This window comes from Stegostoma tigrinum, chromosome 2 (assembly GCF_030684315.1).
Source record: "Stegostoma tigrinum isolate sSteTig4 chromosome 2, sSteTig4.hap1, whole genome shotgun sequence".
In the NCBI taxonomy this organism is placed as follows: Eukaryota; Metazoa; Chordata; class Chondrichthyes; order Orectolobiformes; family Stegostomatidae; genus Stegostoma; species Stegostoma tigrinum.
This window is the reverse complement of record NC_081355.1, coordinates 76,118,710-76,139,013: the sequence shown is the minus strand read 5'-3', so window position 1 is coordinate 76,139,013 and position 20,304 is coordinate 76,118,710. Positions and strand designations below refer to the sequence as shown.

General features: G+C 39.7%; 2 protein-coding genes across 3 annotated transcripts in view; both read right to left on the bottom strand.

Annotated features, from left to right (window-relative positions):
• nup42 (nucleoporin 42) overlaps positions 1-8,609 on the bottom strand; it is a 28,008-nt gene extending 19,399 nt beyond the window's left edge. The window contains exons 1-4 of the mRNA XM_048558093.2: positions 7,945-8,609; positions 6,806-7,037; positions 5,174-5,268; positions 4,849-4,925 (exon numbers count right to left, since the gene is read on the bottom strand). Coding sequence (XP_048414050.1) covers positions 4,849-4,925; positions 5,174-5,268; positions 6,806-7,037; positions 7,945-8,044 — 504 coding nt within the window. The 5' untranslated portion in view covers positions 8,045-8,609. The remainder of the gene's footprint in view (positions 1-4,848; positions 4,926-5,173; positions 5,269-6,805; positions 7,038-7,944) is intronic.
• Positions 8,610-14,010: 5,401 nt separating this feature from the next.
• klhl7 (kelch-like family member 7) overlaps positions 14,011-20,304 on the bottom strand; it is a 35,672-nt gene continuing 29,378 nt past the window's right edge. Inside the window, exon 11 of one of the 2 annotated variants that reach the window (XM_048559086.2) lies at positions 14,011-19,029. In XM_048559086.2, the coding sequence (XP_048415043.1) occupies positions 18,746-19,029 (284 nt within the window). In that variant the 3' untranslated portion in view covers positions 14,011-18,745. The remainder of the gene's footprint in view (positions 19,030-20,304) is intronic. The other variant, XR_007250260.2, reaches the window with a different exon arrangement.

Sequence of the window (20,304 nt, the reverse complement as noted above, 5' to 3'; positions counted from 1 at the left end):
GGAAGCATGTTTCCGCTGATGGGTGAGTCCAGGACCAGAGGACACAGTTTAAAAATAAGGGGTAGGCCATTTAGAACAGAGTTGACGAAAAGCTTCTTCACCCAGAGAGTGGTGGATATATGGAATGCTCTGCCCTAGAAGGCAGTGGAGGCCAACTCTCTGGATGCTTTCAAGAAAGACATAGACAGAGCTCTTAAAGATAGTAGAATTAAGGGTTATGGGGATAAGGCAGGAACAGGATACTGATTGTGGATGATCAGCCATGATCATAATGAATGGTGGTGCTGGCTCGAAGGGCCGAATGGCCTACTCCAGCACCTATTGTCTATTTGTATATTAATAACTGAAATTATTGTGCACATGACAAATTTGGATGTTGCAGGAAAAGTTGGTTGAGGTACCACTCCCTATTGTTAAATGTATTTCAATTAATTATACTAGAAAAGAAAGGGGGCGCAATGGCTTAGTGGTATCATTGCTGAACTAGCAACCAGAGACCTGGGTTCAAATCCCACCAAAAAAAATGAATTCAGTAAAACAAAATCTGGAATTCAAATAAAACCATTGGCGATTGTCATAAAAACTCAACTGATCCTCGAACAAAAGCCAAAGGAACTGCAGATGCTGTAAATCAGGAACAAACTCAGAAGTTGCTGGAAAACTTCAGCGGATCTGGCAGCATCTGTGAAGAAAAATGACACTTAACGTTTCGTGTCTGGTAACCCTTCCTCAGAACTGACTGTAAAACTTTGGTTTATATGCTGAAAATAGGGATGGGGTTGGGGTAGGGTGTAAACAATGGGATAGAGCTCGAACGGAGAGAAGGGCAGTCGGATAGAAAAGGAATTGATAACGACCCCACATCCTAGCTCTCAACCCAACGCACCAGGCCTTGTTATCACAGAGTGACTAACAATAGATAGTGTGTAACGGCAGGCTAACAATCCCCAATAACAACTATCTGGCTAAGAGGGTGAATAGTTATCAACTCCTTTGTCAACTGTGCTGTTCTCTCTCTCTTTGGGCTCTATCCTACCATTTACTCCCTACACGCCTCCCCCCTCCACCCCATATTTTCTGCATATAAACTGACGTTTTCCCAGCTACCATTAGTTCTGAGGAAGGGTCACCAGACTTGAAACTTGAATTCTGATTTTTTCTTCACAGATGCTGTCAGACCTGCTGATCATTTTCAGTAGCTTCTGTATTTACTCTTGGCAAGTCTGGCCAACATGTGGCTACAGACCCAAAGCAATGTGGTTGACTCCTAACTACCCTCCAAAATGGCCTCAGTAGTAACAACCGTTAAAAAAGAATTAAACTAGATAGATCACATTAGGGGCATTTAAACAGTCCTTGGATAAGCAGATGGATGATGATGGAATAGTGTGGGGGATGAGCTTTGATTAGTTCACAGGTCGGCGCAACGGGCCTGTTCTGCGCTGTATTGTTCTATGTTCTAGATCACCTGGCATCAACAAAGATACCAGAAACGACAACAGCAGCAACCACAATCCTGTAAAACTCTGCAAAGCCCCCCTTACTAATATCTAAGGCCTTGGGCCAAAATTGTTACAGCTGTCTCTCTCAGACAAGTCAAGCAAACTGCCTCATTTAATCAGTGACTCCTATTTCACACACAACACCATCACCATAATGCCCAACCAGCAGGACAAACCCATCAGAAATAGCAGTACTGTGGCATACAGCTGGGAGGTCTCACGGTATTGGTACTCCTTCCTGCCGGACAGCACTTGAGAAAGCATCAAAGGTGGCAAGGGCTCAGAATGTACTTGCTTTGCAGGACAATTATTATTATCCAAGCTGGTCAGTTCCTAAAAGACAGTTTCTAGACCCCCTCAGAAATCAACAAGAGGGAAATATACTTGATATTATCCTCACCAAGTTTACTTGATGCAGATGCATCTGTCTGTGACAATATTATTAAGAGTGACCACTGCACAATCCTTGGAGAGATGAAATCCAGTCTTCACATTAAGATGATTTTTTAATTCATTCACAGGATATGGTTGTCATTGTCCAGGTCAGTATTAATTGCCCATCTCCAATTACCCAGTGGACATTTGAGAGTCAACCACATTGCTGTGTGTCTGGAGTCACATGTAGGGCAGACCAGGTCCGGCTGGCAGATTTTCTTCCCAAAAAGGCATGAGTGAACCACTAGAGAATTAATATATAGAGGACATCAGCATACCCTACAATGTGCTCTGGAACTATCACTGTGCTAAATGGGATAGATAGCAACTCAAACTTAGGCATCCATGGAGGTGCTGTGGGCTCTCAGCAGCAGACAAATTGTACTCCAATCTGTGCCCTCAGGGTTTGGCATATTCTCCATTCTACTATAACATTCTTCTGATTCAATGAAGGGTGCAGGAGGGCATGCCAGGATTATCGCTGGGAATAGCTAAAAATGAGGGTCAACCTTGTCAAGTTACAAAACAAGACTAATTATGAACCAAACAGAAAAAGCAGCAAGTGATTGGCAGAATTAAGCAATTCCACAATGAAGAGATCAGATATAAACTCTGCAGTCCTGCCATATTGAGTCATGAACGGTGGTGGACAATTCAACAGCTCACTGAAGGAGGAGACTCCACAAATAGCCCCATCGCAAAGCCCAGCACATTAGTGCTAAAGATAAGGCTGAAGCACTTGCAACTATCTTCAGCCCAAAGTGCTGAGTGGATGATCCATTTTGGCTTTCTCCAACAGCTTCTAGCATCACAGATGCCAGTCTTCAACCAATTTGAGTCACTCCTTGGCATATCAATAAACACTTGAGACACTGGAAACTGCAACACTTTAACACTCCAGAACTTGCTACGCCTCTATCATGGTTGCTCCAATCCAGCTACAACACTGACATCTACCCAAAAATGTGGAAAATTGCACAAGTATGCCCTGCACACACACAAAAAGTACAAATCCAACACAGGCAATTACTGCCCCATCAGTCTATTCTCGAACATGAGTAAAACAATGCGATGTTATCAACAGTACTTACAAATAGCATTTGCTTAGCAACAATCTTTTTGGGTTCCTCAGCTCCTGACCTCACGGCTGCCTGGTTCAGACATTGACCAAAAAAAAAAGCTGAATTTCAGAGCTGGGCTAAGAGCGACTGGCGAGTTGGAGACAGTAAAGGCTGCAGATGCTGGAAGCTACAGTCAATAAATGTTGGGTCAAAACATTGACGTTCCTCATCCTGAATGCTGTCTGACTGGCTGAGCCATTCCAACTTCACATTTATTGACCACAACAGTGACTGCCCTTGACATCAGTGTTGAATTTGACAGCATGACATCAAGGTGCTCTAGCAAAACTGGAGTCAACGGAAATCAGAGGGAAAATTATTTGCTTGGGAAGCCACACCTGGCACAAGGGAAAATAGTTGTGGTTGTTAGAGGGGGTCAGTCATCTCAGCTCTAGAATATGTCTGCAGAAGTTCCTCAAGGTAGTGTCCTATGACCAATCATCCTCAGCTGTTTCATCCATGACTTTTCCTTCTCCATAAGGTCAGAAGTGGGGTTGTTCAGTGGTGACCGCACAAATGTTCAACATCAATTAAAGCTCTTCAGATGCTAAAGTTGTCTATATTCAAATGCAACAAGATATGGACAATAACCAGGCTTGGGGTAGGAAGTGGCAAATAACATTTATGCTAAAGAAATGCCAAGCAACAACCACCTTCAACAAGACAGAACCTAAACATTGGCCCTTGACATTCAACGGCATCACTATCACTGAATTCCCCACTATCAACTTTCTGGGGATTAGCACTGACCAGAAACTGAACTGGATTAGCCATATAAGTAAAGGGGCTCTAAGAGTAGGTCAGAGGCTAGGAATCCTGCAGCAAGTAACTTTCTTCCTGACTTCCTAACGCCTATTCATCATCTAAAAGGCATAAGTCAGAAAGCTTATGGAATACTCTCCACTAGCTTAGATGAATGCAGCTTCAACACCATTCAAGAAGCTTGGCAGCATATAGGACAAAACTGCCCATTTGATTAGCGCTACATCCACAAGCATCCACTCCTTCCACCACTGGCGCTCAGTAGCTCGAGTGTGTACTTTCTACAAGATGTACTGCAAAATTCACCAATGCTCCTTAAACAGTTTGTTCCCAACTCATGACAATACAATCCAGAGGGACAAAGAAATCAGATACGCAGGGACAAAGAAATGAGATATGCAGGGATAAAACCACTTGCAAATACTTACCCAAGTCACTCACCATCTAAACTTGGAAGCATGTCATTCCTTCACTGTTACTGGGTCAAAGTCCTGGAATGCCCTCCCTAATAATACTATCAGACTAAACACCAGACTTTAGTAGTTCAAGGCAGCTGCTCACCACCACTTTCTCAAGGGCAATAAGGGATCATCAGTATAAATGCTTGCTCACACAGCAATAGCCACATCTTGTGAATCAAAAAAAGTGATAACTAAATTGATAGAGAATTTCCATCTTTGCAAAGTATTATCGCATCCATAAACCAGTTACAGGTTACATCAATCTCACTTTAGCTCCGGTAACCAAAAGATGTTAGGAATGAAGTTCTTTCAACAAGTGAACTGTGATAGGAATCTATGCTAGAAAACTTGCAACACTATCTAAGAACTAAGCTCACATTTAAAATTGATGATTTAAAGGAGGAAGCAAATATCTCGCAAAGAACATAGATTCAGAATGAGAAGTCTCCATTTTGTCTTACCGCAACAGAAGGCAGAAGCAACACTTAAAAAGTGGATTACCTAACATAACTGATCAGTCCAATGCTTCCATATTCGTAAAAGCAACTTAAAGAATACAGTTCTTACGTAATTTGGCAAGCTGCCTCCTGCTCTACTGTTATAGTATTCCAATCGCAATTCTTCTGGGGAAATGTCCACAAGACCTATAGAAGAATAAAACACCCATTGTGCCATCTTATATATTTTTCAATAAGATTAAATGTATCCATAAATTACTTTTGAGAATTCTATTGCATCGGTAAGATTTTACTCAAAGTCTTCAGCCTGTTGTTTGGGCATTGTTTTCCCTTTCTTAAAAGTAACTTCTAATGTTGAATATAAGTGATGAAAACATGTTGGGATAATCTGATTCTAGAAAAACAATGACACAAAAGCAGAACCAGCTTTGTACCTGAGACACATGCATATTCCTTGGCAACCGAGTAGCAGGAAAATAACCATTGGCCAGAGCTTTCCCATGCTTCAATGTCTTTTCTTACTATTTCCCTGCAATAAATTCAAAACAATAAGACATTATATACATTCACACAAAATTAATAGTAATGACTATACAGTGATCCTAAAATCTTCCTGTAATGAGTTAAAGGGTTCTTAAAGAAGATAAGTTATGAAATTGATTTTCAAAGATTGGTGCTTTGATACACCACAATTTTCTTCATACTAAAATGCCTGACAATCTTCTCCAAACCCACGCTGGTAAAAAAAAGTGCTACTAATCCAAAGACCCAAGTATCCCACATTTAATTCCCAACAGTATTACCCAAAACACCAAATGTTTTACAGTCATTCTCCAAATTTCCTTTCCTCCTAAGACTGTGCTTCACGTCTCCTTAATTTCATCTAATTAAACAGTTTACCACTCACCAACAGCTTTATCAATATATCAAAGTACGTCACCAGTGAGGGTTTTTTTCCCTAAGTTAACATTGGCAAACCTGAATCCAACCTGATTTGAGAAGTACCACAAACTTTAACTTTAGTCTTTGATTCAAATTCTCTTCCTGGATATTTAGTCAAACCATGTCTGTCAGTGCACAACTTTAACGTATTGGAGATAACAAGGTGTACAGCTGGATGAACACAGCGGGCCAAGCAGCATCACAAGAGCAGGAAAGCAGACATTTCGGGCCTAGACACCCCCCCTTCAGAAATGGGATGGGGGTGGGGGAAGAGGGTTCCGAAATACGTAGGGAGAGAGGGGGAGGCGGATAGAAGATGGACAGAGAAGACAGGTGGAGAGGAGACAGACCGGTCAAAGAGGCGGGGATGGAGTCAGTAAAGGGGAGCGTATGTGGAGAGGTAGGGAGGAGATAGGTCAGTCCAGGGAAGACGGACAGGTCAAGGGGGCAGGATGAGGTTAGTAGGTAGGAGATGGGGGTGGGGTTTGAGATGGGAAGAGGGGATAGGTGGGAGGAAGGACAGGTTAGGGAGGCGGGGACGAGCTGGGCTGGTTTTATGATGCGATATTGGGGAGGGGAGATTTTGAAGCTTGTGAAGTCCACATTTTTGTCCTTAAATTCAACTCCAATTCCCATGTCCTATCCATTACTAAAGCTACATATTATCAAGACCGTGCAGAGCTTCTACACAGCTATTATAGTAGTATCTGCAACTACTATAAGTAAAATCTCCAAATGCTGGCAAATTTCAGTAGGTCTGACAGTATCTGACAGAGGAGAAATAAAGTTAACATTTCAAATCCTATATGGCTCTTCTTTGAGCACATCTAAAACTGACTGCAACCCAAAATGTCAGTTCACCCCTTCTCTGGTCTTCCTTTGGATCATTCCTTTACAAGTGCAAGGCATCATCCAAGCCTCAACAGTCAATTTTTTATTCAACTGGCACATATTGACTGGCCCTTGATTCAAAACTATAACCAAGATCCTGCCATTCAACCAGATTTTCAACTACCATACACACAGTGTACATTTGACTCAGAGAGTCCATGCCAAAACACTCTGGATAAATTTGTCACCTTGATACTTAAAACTTAATCATGCATTTAAAAAATTGCACTCACAATAGGTTTTCCGCATCACGATCTTGATCATCATTGGAAAGACCTGCAAATCTATTTTGCAGAAAGCCTCCAGAGCTTGAAGTTGCTTTTTTCCCCGTTTCTGCACCTCCAAATCCTCTTCTATCAACATTCCTGCCACCACCTCCCCATGATGCCGGTTTGTAAAACGTTGATGGCTGTATATAATTGGATTGATGTTTTTGGAATGGATTTCCCCAGTTTCCTCTGTAGGCTAGAAATACAGTATGAGGTAGCAAAACAGTGGATACATTTAATTGTAAAATACTTAATTAGACAATTAGAGAAAACGTAACTGGTAATGTAATATTCGAATATTCATGTGCGCTCCACTGAATTTTAAAAAGTCATCATAAATTCATTTTCCAAATTACTGGATGCAATGAGCTCAGGAATAAAGTTTACAAGAAAAATATATTCTTTAGGGCTAAAGTCAGGGCTGCCCAAAATGGGGGTTAGATCCCAAGTGGGATGAGGGCTTAAATTTTGCAAGGCAACAACGGTCCCATTGGACTTCTCTCAGTTATAAAAAAAACTGTACTACTCCTCCGAACAGGCCCCTACTTTTACAGCCCACATACTTCACTCAGAGCTCCCACTGAGGAATCATATCGATCTCCAAGCATCAATATGGGACTTACAGTTGGGAAAAAAAATGAGAATTAACTCGCTTATTCAAAACACATCTAGAAGGCAGAGATAGTAGGAACTGCAGATGCTGGAGAATCTGAGATAACAAGGTGTAGAGCTGGATGAACACAGCAGGCCAAGCAACATCAGGGGAGCAGGAAAGCTGACGTTTCGGGGCTGGACCCTTCTTCAGAAATGATTGAAGTGTCTAGACACAAAACGTCAGCTTTCCTGCTGTGTTCAGCCAGCTCTACACCTTGTTATATCTATAAAGGTGTCGGGTACCACTAAAATGCTATGGTTGAGAGAACTACTGGAAATGGAGCCGACTTCAAAACATTTTGCTGCAAATGCAATTCATGAAAATGAATTCTAAAATATGCTTAAAATAGATAAGGTTTTCTGTATCCTGTTAAAAACAAACAATGAAATTACTCAGCACAAATATAACAGCAGAAATGCAAATTTCTCAGTTTATTGACACAAAATACCCGCAGTATGCTGTCCACGCCCGGCGCCTCTCGGGTGTTCGTTCCAACAACTGTCCCCGAAACGACAGCGGCCTTCCTGGAAATACTTGCAGATCGGCATCGTGCAGCGTCTGAGAGCTTAGGGCAGGCTCCTCACCACCCCCCAGGGCGGGCCTATCGGACCCGCCGCTCGCCCGCTCCAGGCCGGGCCTTGTCCTACTCCGGGATGCGGACCGCGGCACTCTCTGTGGCGGGCAAGAGCCGCGGGAATCACCGACTTTCTCAACGCCGGGCACCGAATGATTTGGTTGAAGCAGCAACACATCCCATTGCTGAGCCCGCCGGCCCGTTCCGTGGTTCTGTCGGTTAAATTTCAAAACTTCAGCAGCTTCCCGCCGCCGTCAGAATCCAGCGGAATGACACCATCATGGAGTGAGAACAACGGAGGTGGATGACTGTAAACAAGTCAGTCAGATTGTGTCTGTCTGTGCCTGTGCCAACCTGTGTTGGAGGGGGTATTAGTGCGCACGCGCGGAAGTGATTGAGATGGAGGTGGGGTCGGTGTTAAGGGTGGAGTGGAGATGTGTATCTCGGGCGGTGGGTATGAGGATGTGTCCATGGGTTGGTTGTGTGTACGGTTATCAGTTCATGAGTGGGTGTCTGCCAGTTAGTGCGTATGTAGAGGAGAGAACTAAAGGGGAGATCAACACATCACGATAAAATAACCAAATAATTGGAATCACTTCGCAACAGGGCAATGTTCCCCAAGATATTTTTCAATGGCACCAAGGTTTAACACTTGAAAATTAATTTGACCCGACAGACCTGCAGACAGCAATAAAACACCATTATGGTTTTCAGTACATAATTATATTTGCATAATAGATCAACATTTAATAAATAATGAAGACTGTTCCTAAAACGCTGCTTAAAAGAATCATTCTTTTAAATATACTTAGGTTGCCGTCAAGCTCTTCATGTTCCCACAGGACAGAAGATTTCCTTTCTCTCCCCATTACTGCTCACTGCAATCAGTTCCCTTCCCTTCATGCCCATACAAAATCTGGGGATTGGATGATTGCAGTGTAATAAGATCCCACACCAAATGAAATTAGTGTTGCCCCTCCCACACACCATGATCAATCCCTCTGCCCACAAACCCCAATCTGCCCTCTTTCCCCATTTAATCTGTGTAACGGTCTGCAAAGCAGAGTTGCTAATCTGGCATAAACAGTATGTACAAGAGGCAGATTGGTTCAGAAATACTTTAGTTCAGAAATACTTTAAAAATTGGAAACCACCTTCTTGGTTTAGTCTTTCTTCTTACATTCCAAACTTGTCAGAACTGGAGTAGGTCATTCTGCCCTGGAACCTGTTCCACCATTCACTGAGATCATGACTGATCTGAGACATAACTATATAGACCTGCCTTTACCCTTTTTCCTCAATACCTCTCAACAAAAATATCTTGCTATCTCAGATTTAAAATTAACAACAGATCTAGTATCAAATACCATTTGTGAAGAGAGTTCCAGACTCTACCATCCTTTCTGTGTAGAAGTGTTTCCTAACACCCCTTAAATAGGCCCCAATTTTTAGACACTGTCTGCTAGCTCTAGAATCTCCAACCAGTGGCAAAGTTTATCTTTACCCACCTTATCTTTTCCTGTCAATATCTTGAAGACTTCAATCAGATCACCCTTAATCTTCTAAAGAGAACGCAAACTTAATTTGTATAATCTCTCCTCATAACTCCAGAAGCTCATGTATCATTCTTGTAAACCTGCATCCAAGGCCAATATATCCCTCCTAAGATGTGATGCCCAATCTGTTCACAATACTCCAAGTGGGGTCTAACCAAGATTTTGTATACCTCCAGCGCATCTTCTGCAGTCCTCTAGATAGAAAGGTCAGCAATCCATCAGCTTTCTTGATTACTTTCTGCACCTGTTCATGGCACTTCAAAGATCTGTGCACCTGAACCCTCAAGTCTCTTTGGGCATTCACTGTATTTAACTTCATATCATCTGAAAATACCTTTATCTACCCCTTTTTGGTCCAAAAAGGATAACCTCACACTTGCTTACATTGAAATCCATCTGCCAGTTTTGCTAATATACTAGGCTTTCAATATCCCTTTGTAATTTTATATTATCATCTACATTTTTGCAGCACTGCAGACACTTTGTGTAAACAGCAAATTTGAATGTGACTTTCTATGCTATTATCTCAGTTGTTAATAATGTGAATAACTGAGGCCCTAACACACATCATTGTCAGACCACACTAGTCACATCCAGCCATTTTGAGTACCAAGCCATCATCCCTACTTTCTGTTGCATTCCACTTAATCAATTTCACAGCTATGCCAGTATTTTGCCCTTAATTCCATGGACTTCGATGTTTGTTATGTCTCTTATGTGGGACATTATTAAATGCATTCTGGCAATAAACAACATCCATAGATATTCCCTGCCCACTATCCATCACCCACATTTGCAGTCTCTACCTGCATCCAGTTAGCACACAGGCATCACAGACCTGCTCAGCATTTGCTGCCAAAAGATTATCTGAGGTTAAGTCGTGCTTTGGCCTCTCTACCCAACTCTTACTGTTTAACAGAACTTAGCCAATGGGTGTCAGGCTGTCCTTTCATACCTTTGGGTTGAGTAGCCTCCTCCCACAGTTGCTATTGCTGCCTGGAGGAAAGGGAGCTTGCAATTGTATAAACCTGCTCTCTGATCTGATTTGAGATTGTGACAATGGATCATCAGCCAGAATTACTTAGGGATGTACTGAAATTTTAAGTATGTCATTCGTTTTCTTAAAAGTCATACAAGTCAAAAATGACAAAGTAAATTCCATGGCTGTCTGTAACATCTGTGTAGACTGCACAGTCCTGAGGGGAAGCAAGGACACCACACTTGAACAAAGTTAAGGGAACTTCAGACAGCAACAATTCAAAGGGAGCAAAAAAGACTGAAAATGGGTATATGGCTACAGAGATGATGGGGAACATATGACCCCTTCTCAGCAGAAAACCTGAGAGTTGCGTCCCTAACTACGGACATGATATGAGTTGAAAGAAAGGCATATCTGAGTGAAAAAGGTGTTTTATACCCTTTCAGTAAACACCGAAGGTGGTTTTAAAAAAAACCATATGAAACCTGGCATCTCTGGCACTAGAGTGCCAATATCCCAGTGCACTACCTTGATTTTTTGAGTTTCACCATCTACTGCAACAGGGCACAGCTGAAAACATCCACTGGACACTCTGCATGTGCAGCTAAATAAAAGTCTCTCTTTCCGATTACTGAAAGCAAGTCAACAAAGGCACGGTGGAAAGAAATCAGATAAACTCATTTCAGCTAACTGATGAACTAGAGCCTCCAATCAATCACCAAAGTCAGTGTTATTAGATTCATCCAACTTTACTGTTGCAACATTTCAAAATCCATTTGTCACAGGCAACCCAAAGATTAATTTTTTTTAAACTTCTTAGACTGACCTCTCATCTCTAATCTGTGTATGTGTCAAGTTTACTCATGTTTTAGTGAGTAATTGTAAACAATAAAGTATTTTAACTCATAAAAGTCTGTTTAAATTGAAAACATCCTTATGAAAACATTTGGGCTAGAAGAAGGAATCCATGAGGGGAAGGATCTTTTTAAAATTAACCTTCTTGTGACCTACAGAGGGTCAGTAGACTAAATGAGTGGAGCCAGGTCATCCCTCCTCACCTGGAAACATAACCATTTCGGGTTATTCTATTAGGAACTGGAGCAAATTTGAAACCTTTGGCTAGTGCCCAGTCATGACAGTTGTGACTCACAGGTTGGGACCTGCTGTTTGTAGGATATGTTGTACTATTCCGACCAGTACAAAGTCACATAATAAATTATTGGATAATAAAGAGCTGCGGATGCTGGAAACCATCTTTTCCGAGATGCAATCAGTTCTGAATAAGGGTCACTGGACCAAAAACAGACTCTGCTTTCTCTCCAGATGCTTCCAGACCTGTAGGGTTACGTTATTAGCGAAAAACCAGAAGACCTGCAGATTCTGGAAATCAGAAATAAAAACAAATTGCTGGAACAGTTCAGCAGGTCTGACAGCATCTGTGGAGAGAAATCAGAGTTAACAGTTTGGCTCCAGTGATCTTTCCTCAGAACACATTATTAGATAGTGATTTTACTCATTGACTTTATAACAACTGTTTACATTCACTATCAGTCATAGCACAGAAACAGACCCATCAGTCCAACCCGTCTATGACGAACAGACACCCTAAATAAATCTGGTCCCATTTGCCTACATTTCGCACACATCCTCTGAACCCCCTTCCTAATCATTTGCCCATCCAGATGCCTTTTCAATGTTGTAATTGTACCAGCCTCTACCAGTTCTCCTGGCAGCTCATTCCATACTCGCACCATCCTCTGCGTGAAAAAGTTCCCCTTTCAAATCTTTCGCCTCACCTTAAACCTATGCCCTCTAGTTTTGGACTCCCCTGTCCTGGGGAAGAGACCTTACCTGTTTACCCTATCCATGCCCCTCATGATTTTATAAACCTCTAAGGTCACCCCTTAACCTCCAACCGGCCAAGGAAAATAGCCCCAGTCTATTCATCCTCTCCCCTTAGCTCAAACTGTCCAACCCTGGCACCATCCTTGTAAACCTTTTCTGAACGCTTTCAAATTTCACAACATCCTTCCAATAGCAGGGAGACCAGGGCTGCATGCAGTATTCCAGTAATGGCCTAACCAATGTCATGTACACCTGCAACAGTGACCTCCAAATCCTATACTCAATGCACTGACCAATAAAGGCAAGCATACTAAATGCTTCTTCACTATCCTATCTACCTGTGACTCCACTTTCAAGTAACTATGAACATGCACTCCAATGTCTTTGTTCAGCAACATGCTCCAATCTTCTGATAACTGACACTAACTCCTGGTTAACGAGTTTGCTTTGTAACTTCTATATCCCAGAATTGAGATACTGAATTGTTTAGTCTCGGTCCATCTTTAAGATCTCCTTCAGTAAATTTAGTGACAAGTCAATGTAAGGAGCAACCTACTCTTGCAACAGTTTGCTCTTTAACATTTCACAATGAAAGAGATGATAGACTTGAATGGCTGTAAATTGGGAGAAGGGGAGTGTGCTGCGGAGTATCCTTGTGCACCAGTCGCTGAAGGTAAGCCTGCAGCTGGCAGTAAAGGAGGCAAATGGTATGTTGGCCTTCATTGCAAGTGGTTGAGTAGAGGAACAGGGTTGTGCTGTTGCAGTTATACAGGCCTTTGGTGAGACCACACCTAAAACACTGTGTGCAGTTTTGGCCTCCTTTTCTAAGCAAGAATGGTCTTGCTCTCAAGGGAGTACGTGAAGCTTTACCAAGCTGATTCAGGGGATGGCAGGACTGACATAGGAGGAAAGAGGGACTAGGTTAGGATAGTTTTTGCTAGAGTTCAGATGAATGAGGGGGCCATCTCATACAGACTTAAAATTTTAACAGGACCAGACAGGGTAGATGCAGGGAGGATGTTCCTGATGGTGGGTATGTCCCAGGGGTCACAGTCTGAGAATTTGGGGTAGATCACTTAGTTCAGATATGAGGACACAGAGTGGAAAGTCTGTGTAATTCATGACCACAGGAAATAGTTGATGCCAAAACATTGAATGTATTCAAGAGGCCGCTAGGTATAACACTTGGGGTAAATGGGATCAAGGGTTATGGGAAGAAAGCAGGACTGGGTTACCGAGTTGGACGATCAGCCATGATTGTCAAGAATGGCAGAGCAGGCTTGAATGACTGAATAGCCCCCTCCTGCTCCGATCTTCTGTCTTGTTAAGGGCAGATGCCCTAGAAATATAGTGTATTGGTGTGAGATTAAATTAGCATAAATTAATAAAAAGTGACAGCTATTCATGGATACATGCTGTTTCTACCATAGAAAATGTTGACAAAATTTGACAGGTGATTAAAGTGCGCACAGCAATTTGTTTTCAACAAAACGAACATGAAACAGATTGTACTTCAAAAATAAAACTGGTTTATTAAAACAACTGAATTACATACAACAAAAAAGAAAATTTTAATTAAGGTGCACTGTACCAAAGGAACATTTTAACATTAGAAACTAACAATTCTAGTTGATAAATTACTATTGCGATTGAGAACAAATCATAAATTTGCCTCAACTAAATTAGATCAAATTAATCCAATATTGGGAATTGATGAACAACTGACCTTGACTTTCCCTTAAGGTACCATAGGCCGTGGCATTCAATTTGACACAGTACGTGAAACAACCCAGTTGTTATATGTTTAGGCCTACGCTCAGTGCATAGGTTTCCAACCACAACCCACCCCCACCCCTCAATTTTTCTGCAAAATGTTGTACTTGTAGTTTTCCCTTCAGTAATGCGTATTTACTCGCCTTAAAAGTGAGTGCATAGACCATGTTACCAAGAGGCTGTGTGTGGGTGTTTAAGACAGGGTTTAGGTTATACATGACAAACAAAAATGGAGTTCTCCAGCAAAGTGAAAGAAAAGTGAAGCTTGTTTCTAGTGAAGGGTCATAACATTTATACCTGGCACATAATGTGACCTATACTTTTGGAAGGATTTTGTTTTGAGGTTTCGAAGGTTGGACCTACACATCATAATCAGTTCATACGAATATCCACACTAATGCCATTATTGTGATTGCAACGAAACAAAAATTGTCAAAAGATCACCCGAACTTAAACCAGAACAAAAGTCCTGATTATATGAAATTAAAATACTTTAAAAGAAAAAATAACACTTTCTTGCCGCAGTTTTTTTCAAAAAAATTGAATATAAAGTACAGGTCCATATTTGATATCTACAGGACATGCTCCAATCTTAGCCTCACATCTTTGCGAAGCACATTGAATAGGCTAAATGTTGATCTGTTGAAAAATTAACAAGTGTATGAAGCTACCCAAAACCTATGCCAAAATTCCTATGGTCCTAATCCGTAACAACAGACTGTTGCAGGACTATAATGACTGATACAAAACACAATGGAAAACATTAAACCACAGGATAAAATCTCAACTGAACTTAAGCTACATTCGGCTAAAAGTAAACATTTTATGGTTTGTTCTAAAATTTCTTTTATTGAGGTAAAGCATTTAAAACTTTGGAAGACACATTCTTTAAGCTCCAGAGGCACATTTGAATAACCTGTCTTTAATATGGAGTAATCAAGTGGATTCACTCAATCAATATTTTAGGCAATGTTCAGAGTTTTCATTGAATATATGCTTAACAAGTTAGGTGACTATCAGATTCAAGTCTGCTTCAAAAATTCCTCATCAGGAACTCATCCAATTTTTTCCACAAACTAGTTAAATGAGAAGAAAATCAATTCACATTTTTGAGTGGGAGAACTGAATCTGCTAGGCAATGGCCAATTAGCTGGACATAAAAACAAAAAAATGTAATTAAAGTAAATTCAAACTGAAAGTACTTAGTTGAATGGCTGATGAGAAATCATCTCTCTTCAAACACGCTCTCTGTCCTGCTGCATTCTGGTTTTCTGACTATTACATCCAGAATCTATAATATATTGCTTTTGTTTAAGTGTATATTTCCCATTTTCACATACTGAATTTCTTTAAACCATTTAAATTGAGCTAATGTTGTACTGTATTGGTATTCAATGCCATTGTTAACAAAGGTATATGCTAGAGAAGACTTGAAATTGGAAAAAAGGGCATTATAAGTACTAAAATCTCATGCGGAATAATCTCCATCATTTTAGATTCAACTGTATTGCTATTACTCCTAAATAGTTGGTAGGAACTGGCAATTACTTTCCATTCCTTGTTTTCCTTTAAGTGCTGAAGCTAAAAAATCATTTAGGGCGTTACTACTTAGCAGTGCATACAGGACAAGAGGTACCTGAAGTTGAAATACGAGACGATGTTAGTTTAAATAGTTCTTAAGTGCCAATAAAATAAAGCAATTTACCATCATTGAGAAAAATCACAGAATTATTCTGTTAAAAAAGTCTCATCAGCAGAAGGGTACTTTAATAACACCATTCAGCCACTTAATGCTGGTCTACCACTCTATTACATCATGTCATATCTGTATCTCAATTCCATTTTCTTGCCTTTGTTCCACAGTCCTTAAATATCTACCTAGTAAAATTTTATTGATCTCAGTTTTGAAAATGTTAATTTATATAGCATCCCTAATATCTTGAGAATAATGACTCAAATTTCTACTAGAGGAAAAATGGTTTCTGTTTTAATCTCTTAATTAATCACTCCCTAATTTAAATATTAAGCACCTTTATTCTGAAATTTCCCATCAAAAGGAAACAATGTCATAGGATAGATACAAGACTATCATTTTAAACGACTAATTTAGATCAACCTATCTTAATGTATTAACCACTTTAACTCTAATATTCTGGTGAATCTGTGCTGTACCCACTCCAAGGCCAAGTTATATTTCCTGAGAGTCGGTACCCAAAACTTTATGCTATATTTCAGATGGAGTCTGAGGCCAGGTTATATGGAAAGGCACGAGTCCACTCACTAATGGGTAGCGGTGTTAAATTACTGGGATATCCATACAGAAACAGCAACCATTCCGAGGCAGCAAGAATATAATTCAATTTAGTTTAAAAGTTGAAAAATGTATTTAGTAAATTATTGATGGCAGAGTATCTGTATTAATGAACGAGTGTCTTAATTAAACATATTAAGTAATACAATTTGGTTACACTCACTCAACTGACTTTCTAAAAATGCTATGAAGATTGAATTAAATAATGCCAGTGAAAATGAACATTTTACGACATCAACCAAATAAGCATTCTAGATTAATGTACAAACTGAATGGCTCCGTAGGTCTTAAAATTGTACACCAAATTTGAGATTCAGAATCATTCAAGCTGAATTCAGTTCGGTGTTCATGGCAGGTAGAGAGGACTTTTATGATTTATTGAATTTGAAACCAAACCCCATGGAACAAATAATAAATTACTACTACTTTTGGGTTAAACAGACAAATGTAAACCTTGTAAATTAACCACAATGCAGCACGTGCATTAAGTGCATTGAATGAGAATGGTAGGAATGACAGTGCTACAGAAGACAACTGAGTACAACATCACTGGACTGTATGACAGTCTCCTGTAGGATACAGGAAAATAAGTACTGGTTGTAAAAATATTAAAGATTATAAATTCAACTCAGATCCTAGTCTTTCATACTGAATTGAAATTTTGCCAATTGTGGATATGTCATTTAGATAGCTTCAATATTTATCATATTCTATCTGGAAGCATCACAGTATAGTATGCAACTGCTCTTTCCAAAACCACAGGAAACTACAGAGAGTCGTGAACACAGCCTAGTCCATCAAGCAAACTAGCCTTCCATCCATTGACCCCATCTATACTTTCCGTAGCCTTGGGAAAGCAGCTAACATAATCAAAGAGCCCTCCTGCTCCGGATATACTTTCTTCTACCCTCTTCTGTCAAGCAGAAAATATAAAAGTTTGAATACACATACAAAGAAATTTAAGGACAGCTTCTTCCCCAGACTTTTGAATGGACCTCTCAAATGTTAATTCTAATCTCTTTCTCTGTACCTTCTCTGCAACTGTAACATTGTATTTTGCACTCTGTCCTGCTACCCTGATGAAATTTGTATGATATGATTTGCCTGTATAGCATTCAAAACAACATTTTCCACGCTCTCAATATGTGTGACAACAATCATTCAATCATCTCCAGATTTGATACCCAACTCTCTATTTAATTTTTCACAAGCATAAGCCACATTCTCCTTCCTAGTAACTAAAATTAACACTTGTACAGTCTGGTTACAATGTATATCTCACTGTACGAAATAACTTTCAACATTCAAAATGCAGATTTTGAAGTTTTCTTTTAAGAGGGCTGTATGCCCACAGAAAATCCTTGTTTACTTTATCTAGAGAAGACTATAACATTTAAGTTATTGTTGCCAATTATAAAAACAATATGCTGGAGAAACACAGCAAGACTGGCAGGATCTACGGAGAGATGCCTCCAGTTCAGAACCGGAACCACTGGATTCAAAAACATTAACTTTGTCTCAACACAGACACTGTTGAGTTTCTTTAGCATTTGTTATTATTTCAAATCTCTTGATCTGCATTATTTAATTTTATTGTTTGAAGTTTCTTGTACATGACTGTCTCATATACCATTCCTTTGTGGCATTTTAGCAGAGATGTTAACCCATTTTTTAAAAAAAAATCATAGCTACTTTTAAATAGATTCCAGAAGAATGTTATTAAAGCATTTTCCATAAATGCTGTGCAAAATGAGTTAGGTAATTCCCTAAAATTATAATAAATGGAAATGAACTGTTAGAGATTTGCTTTGTGACTTGTATGGAGAAGATCACTCTTGCGGACTTGATGGATTAAATGGTCTGTCCCTGTGCTGTTACATTTGATAATTTGATGTCTGAAAAGCACCTTATTTGTTTACTAATACTGACAACAGTAATTTCTAGATTTGTTAAAATAAAAAAAATACAAAATCTCTTTCTATAGTGATTCCCAGAAATATCTAAATACTCCCAACAATTTTTAGAACAAAAATTCTGTAATGCTAGGTAAACAGACTTTTTTTTTTAAATAACTCTCAAAATAATTCCAAATGCCATCATCTCTTTAAGACACCTCAAAGGACTTAGAGTTAGAAAGCTTTTCAAATACCAGTTTCAGTCAGCACAAACTGACAAAATAGATGTTATTCTGCAGCTTCAATTATATTTTCTTCAAGTATCGACCTTTTCTTCATTTGCACCACAAGTGTCCACAACACATATAAGACAACTGGTTACAGGGAACGCACGGACCTTAGAATTAGTTGTCCATTTGTCAGTCTCAGTGTTATATTCCAAAATGTGACCCAATCGGCCTACACCTTGGAAACCAGCCAAGACATAGATAATAGGGCCTACTGCTGCACATTTAACTGTTACCCCTTTCCAGGGCATTGTTGACACCATTTTCCAATCATTCGTTTTAATATCGTAATACTCAATGGAATCCAGACCACCTGCAGGAACAAAAAAGCTGATTAATTTTCTTGCTCAATGCTAAACTAACATTAAACTTAATTTAGACCAGCATTTATTGTGCACTTTCGTAATACAACAACTCACCTCAAAAAATACTAAGTGATGTTTCTTTACTAGAGCACAGCACGAGAAAAAAAATGGTTACAAAATATCACCTATACCTACGATGAAACAGAAGTTTTTAAACTTCATTATATTTCATGTACTCTGGTTTTTTCAATTTCAGCACAACCATTCTATTTTCTGGCTTATTTTACATTATCCTTTTCCTTGTATATTAAGGCGACTTTGAGACTTTGATCCTTGACAGGCACAAAATTGATTCTGAGAGGTGGAGAGGAGTGTCATTTTCTTGCACTTGCAATAGGTAGATGAGACTCTGGGCCTAATTTGGAAGACTGTGGGATTCTGGAACTGAGGATTTAAACTGTAATGGAATGGAGATGAGCACGGTGGAGCTTTGGGAGCCATCAGTCCTGTTTCCACATTTTTAAGAACTGCAACAAGCATCATGCCCCTTTCATATTTAAAAGCATTATTATAACCCTCATTTTCAATGTCTTAAGTTACCTCACTTACTTCCCTACTATTTAAATATGACTCCAAACTGTGAAGTTCCTTGTAATATTTTGCTGAATTAAAACCATTGAAGCACACACGCCTGTTCTTTTAACATATAATTGTCCTGCTAAAAGTTTAATCCAGGACAAAATACTGAAAAATAGTATTCAAGAAATCATCTTTAACATTATTGTAAAATGCAAACCTGGACATGGACTATTATCAGGTGGGAGGATAAAGTGACTGGTAATGTCACGTTCATGAAAATGTGGTGGCTATGTTAGGATTTTGATTTTACATTTAAAAATACCAGCCAGGTTTGAAATCATATATTAGAACTGCCAGGACAAAAAGGAGATTGGTGTGTTAATTAAGCAGGCACTAAAACGGAGATAGGGATGATGAACATTCACACTAATGGTACGGGGTAAAATATTGTCTTGGATCGTGTGTGGCTAGCTGACATGAAACAGAATGTACACATAAATGATTCAGTTTCTGATTTACAAGATGTAATGAGTGGTATTTGATCCAGAACAGTGCTGGGACCTCTTTTTTTAAAAAGCAGTTTGTATAAATGATTTAGACAAAGGTACTGAAGGTATGATTGCCAAATTTGCTGATAGCATAAAAATAGCTAAAAAGTTGTGAACACAAGGAGGTTACAAAAGAATGGTTAAGAATAGGTTAAG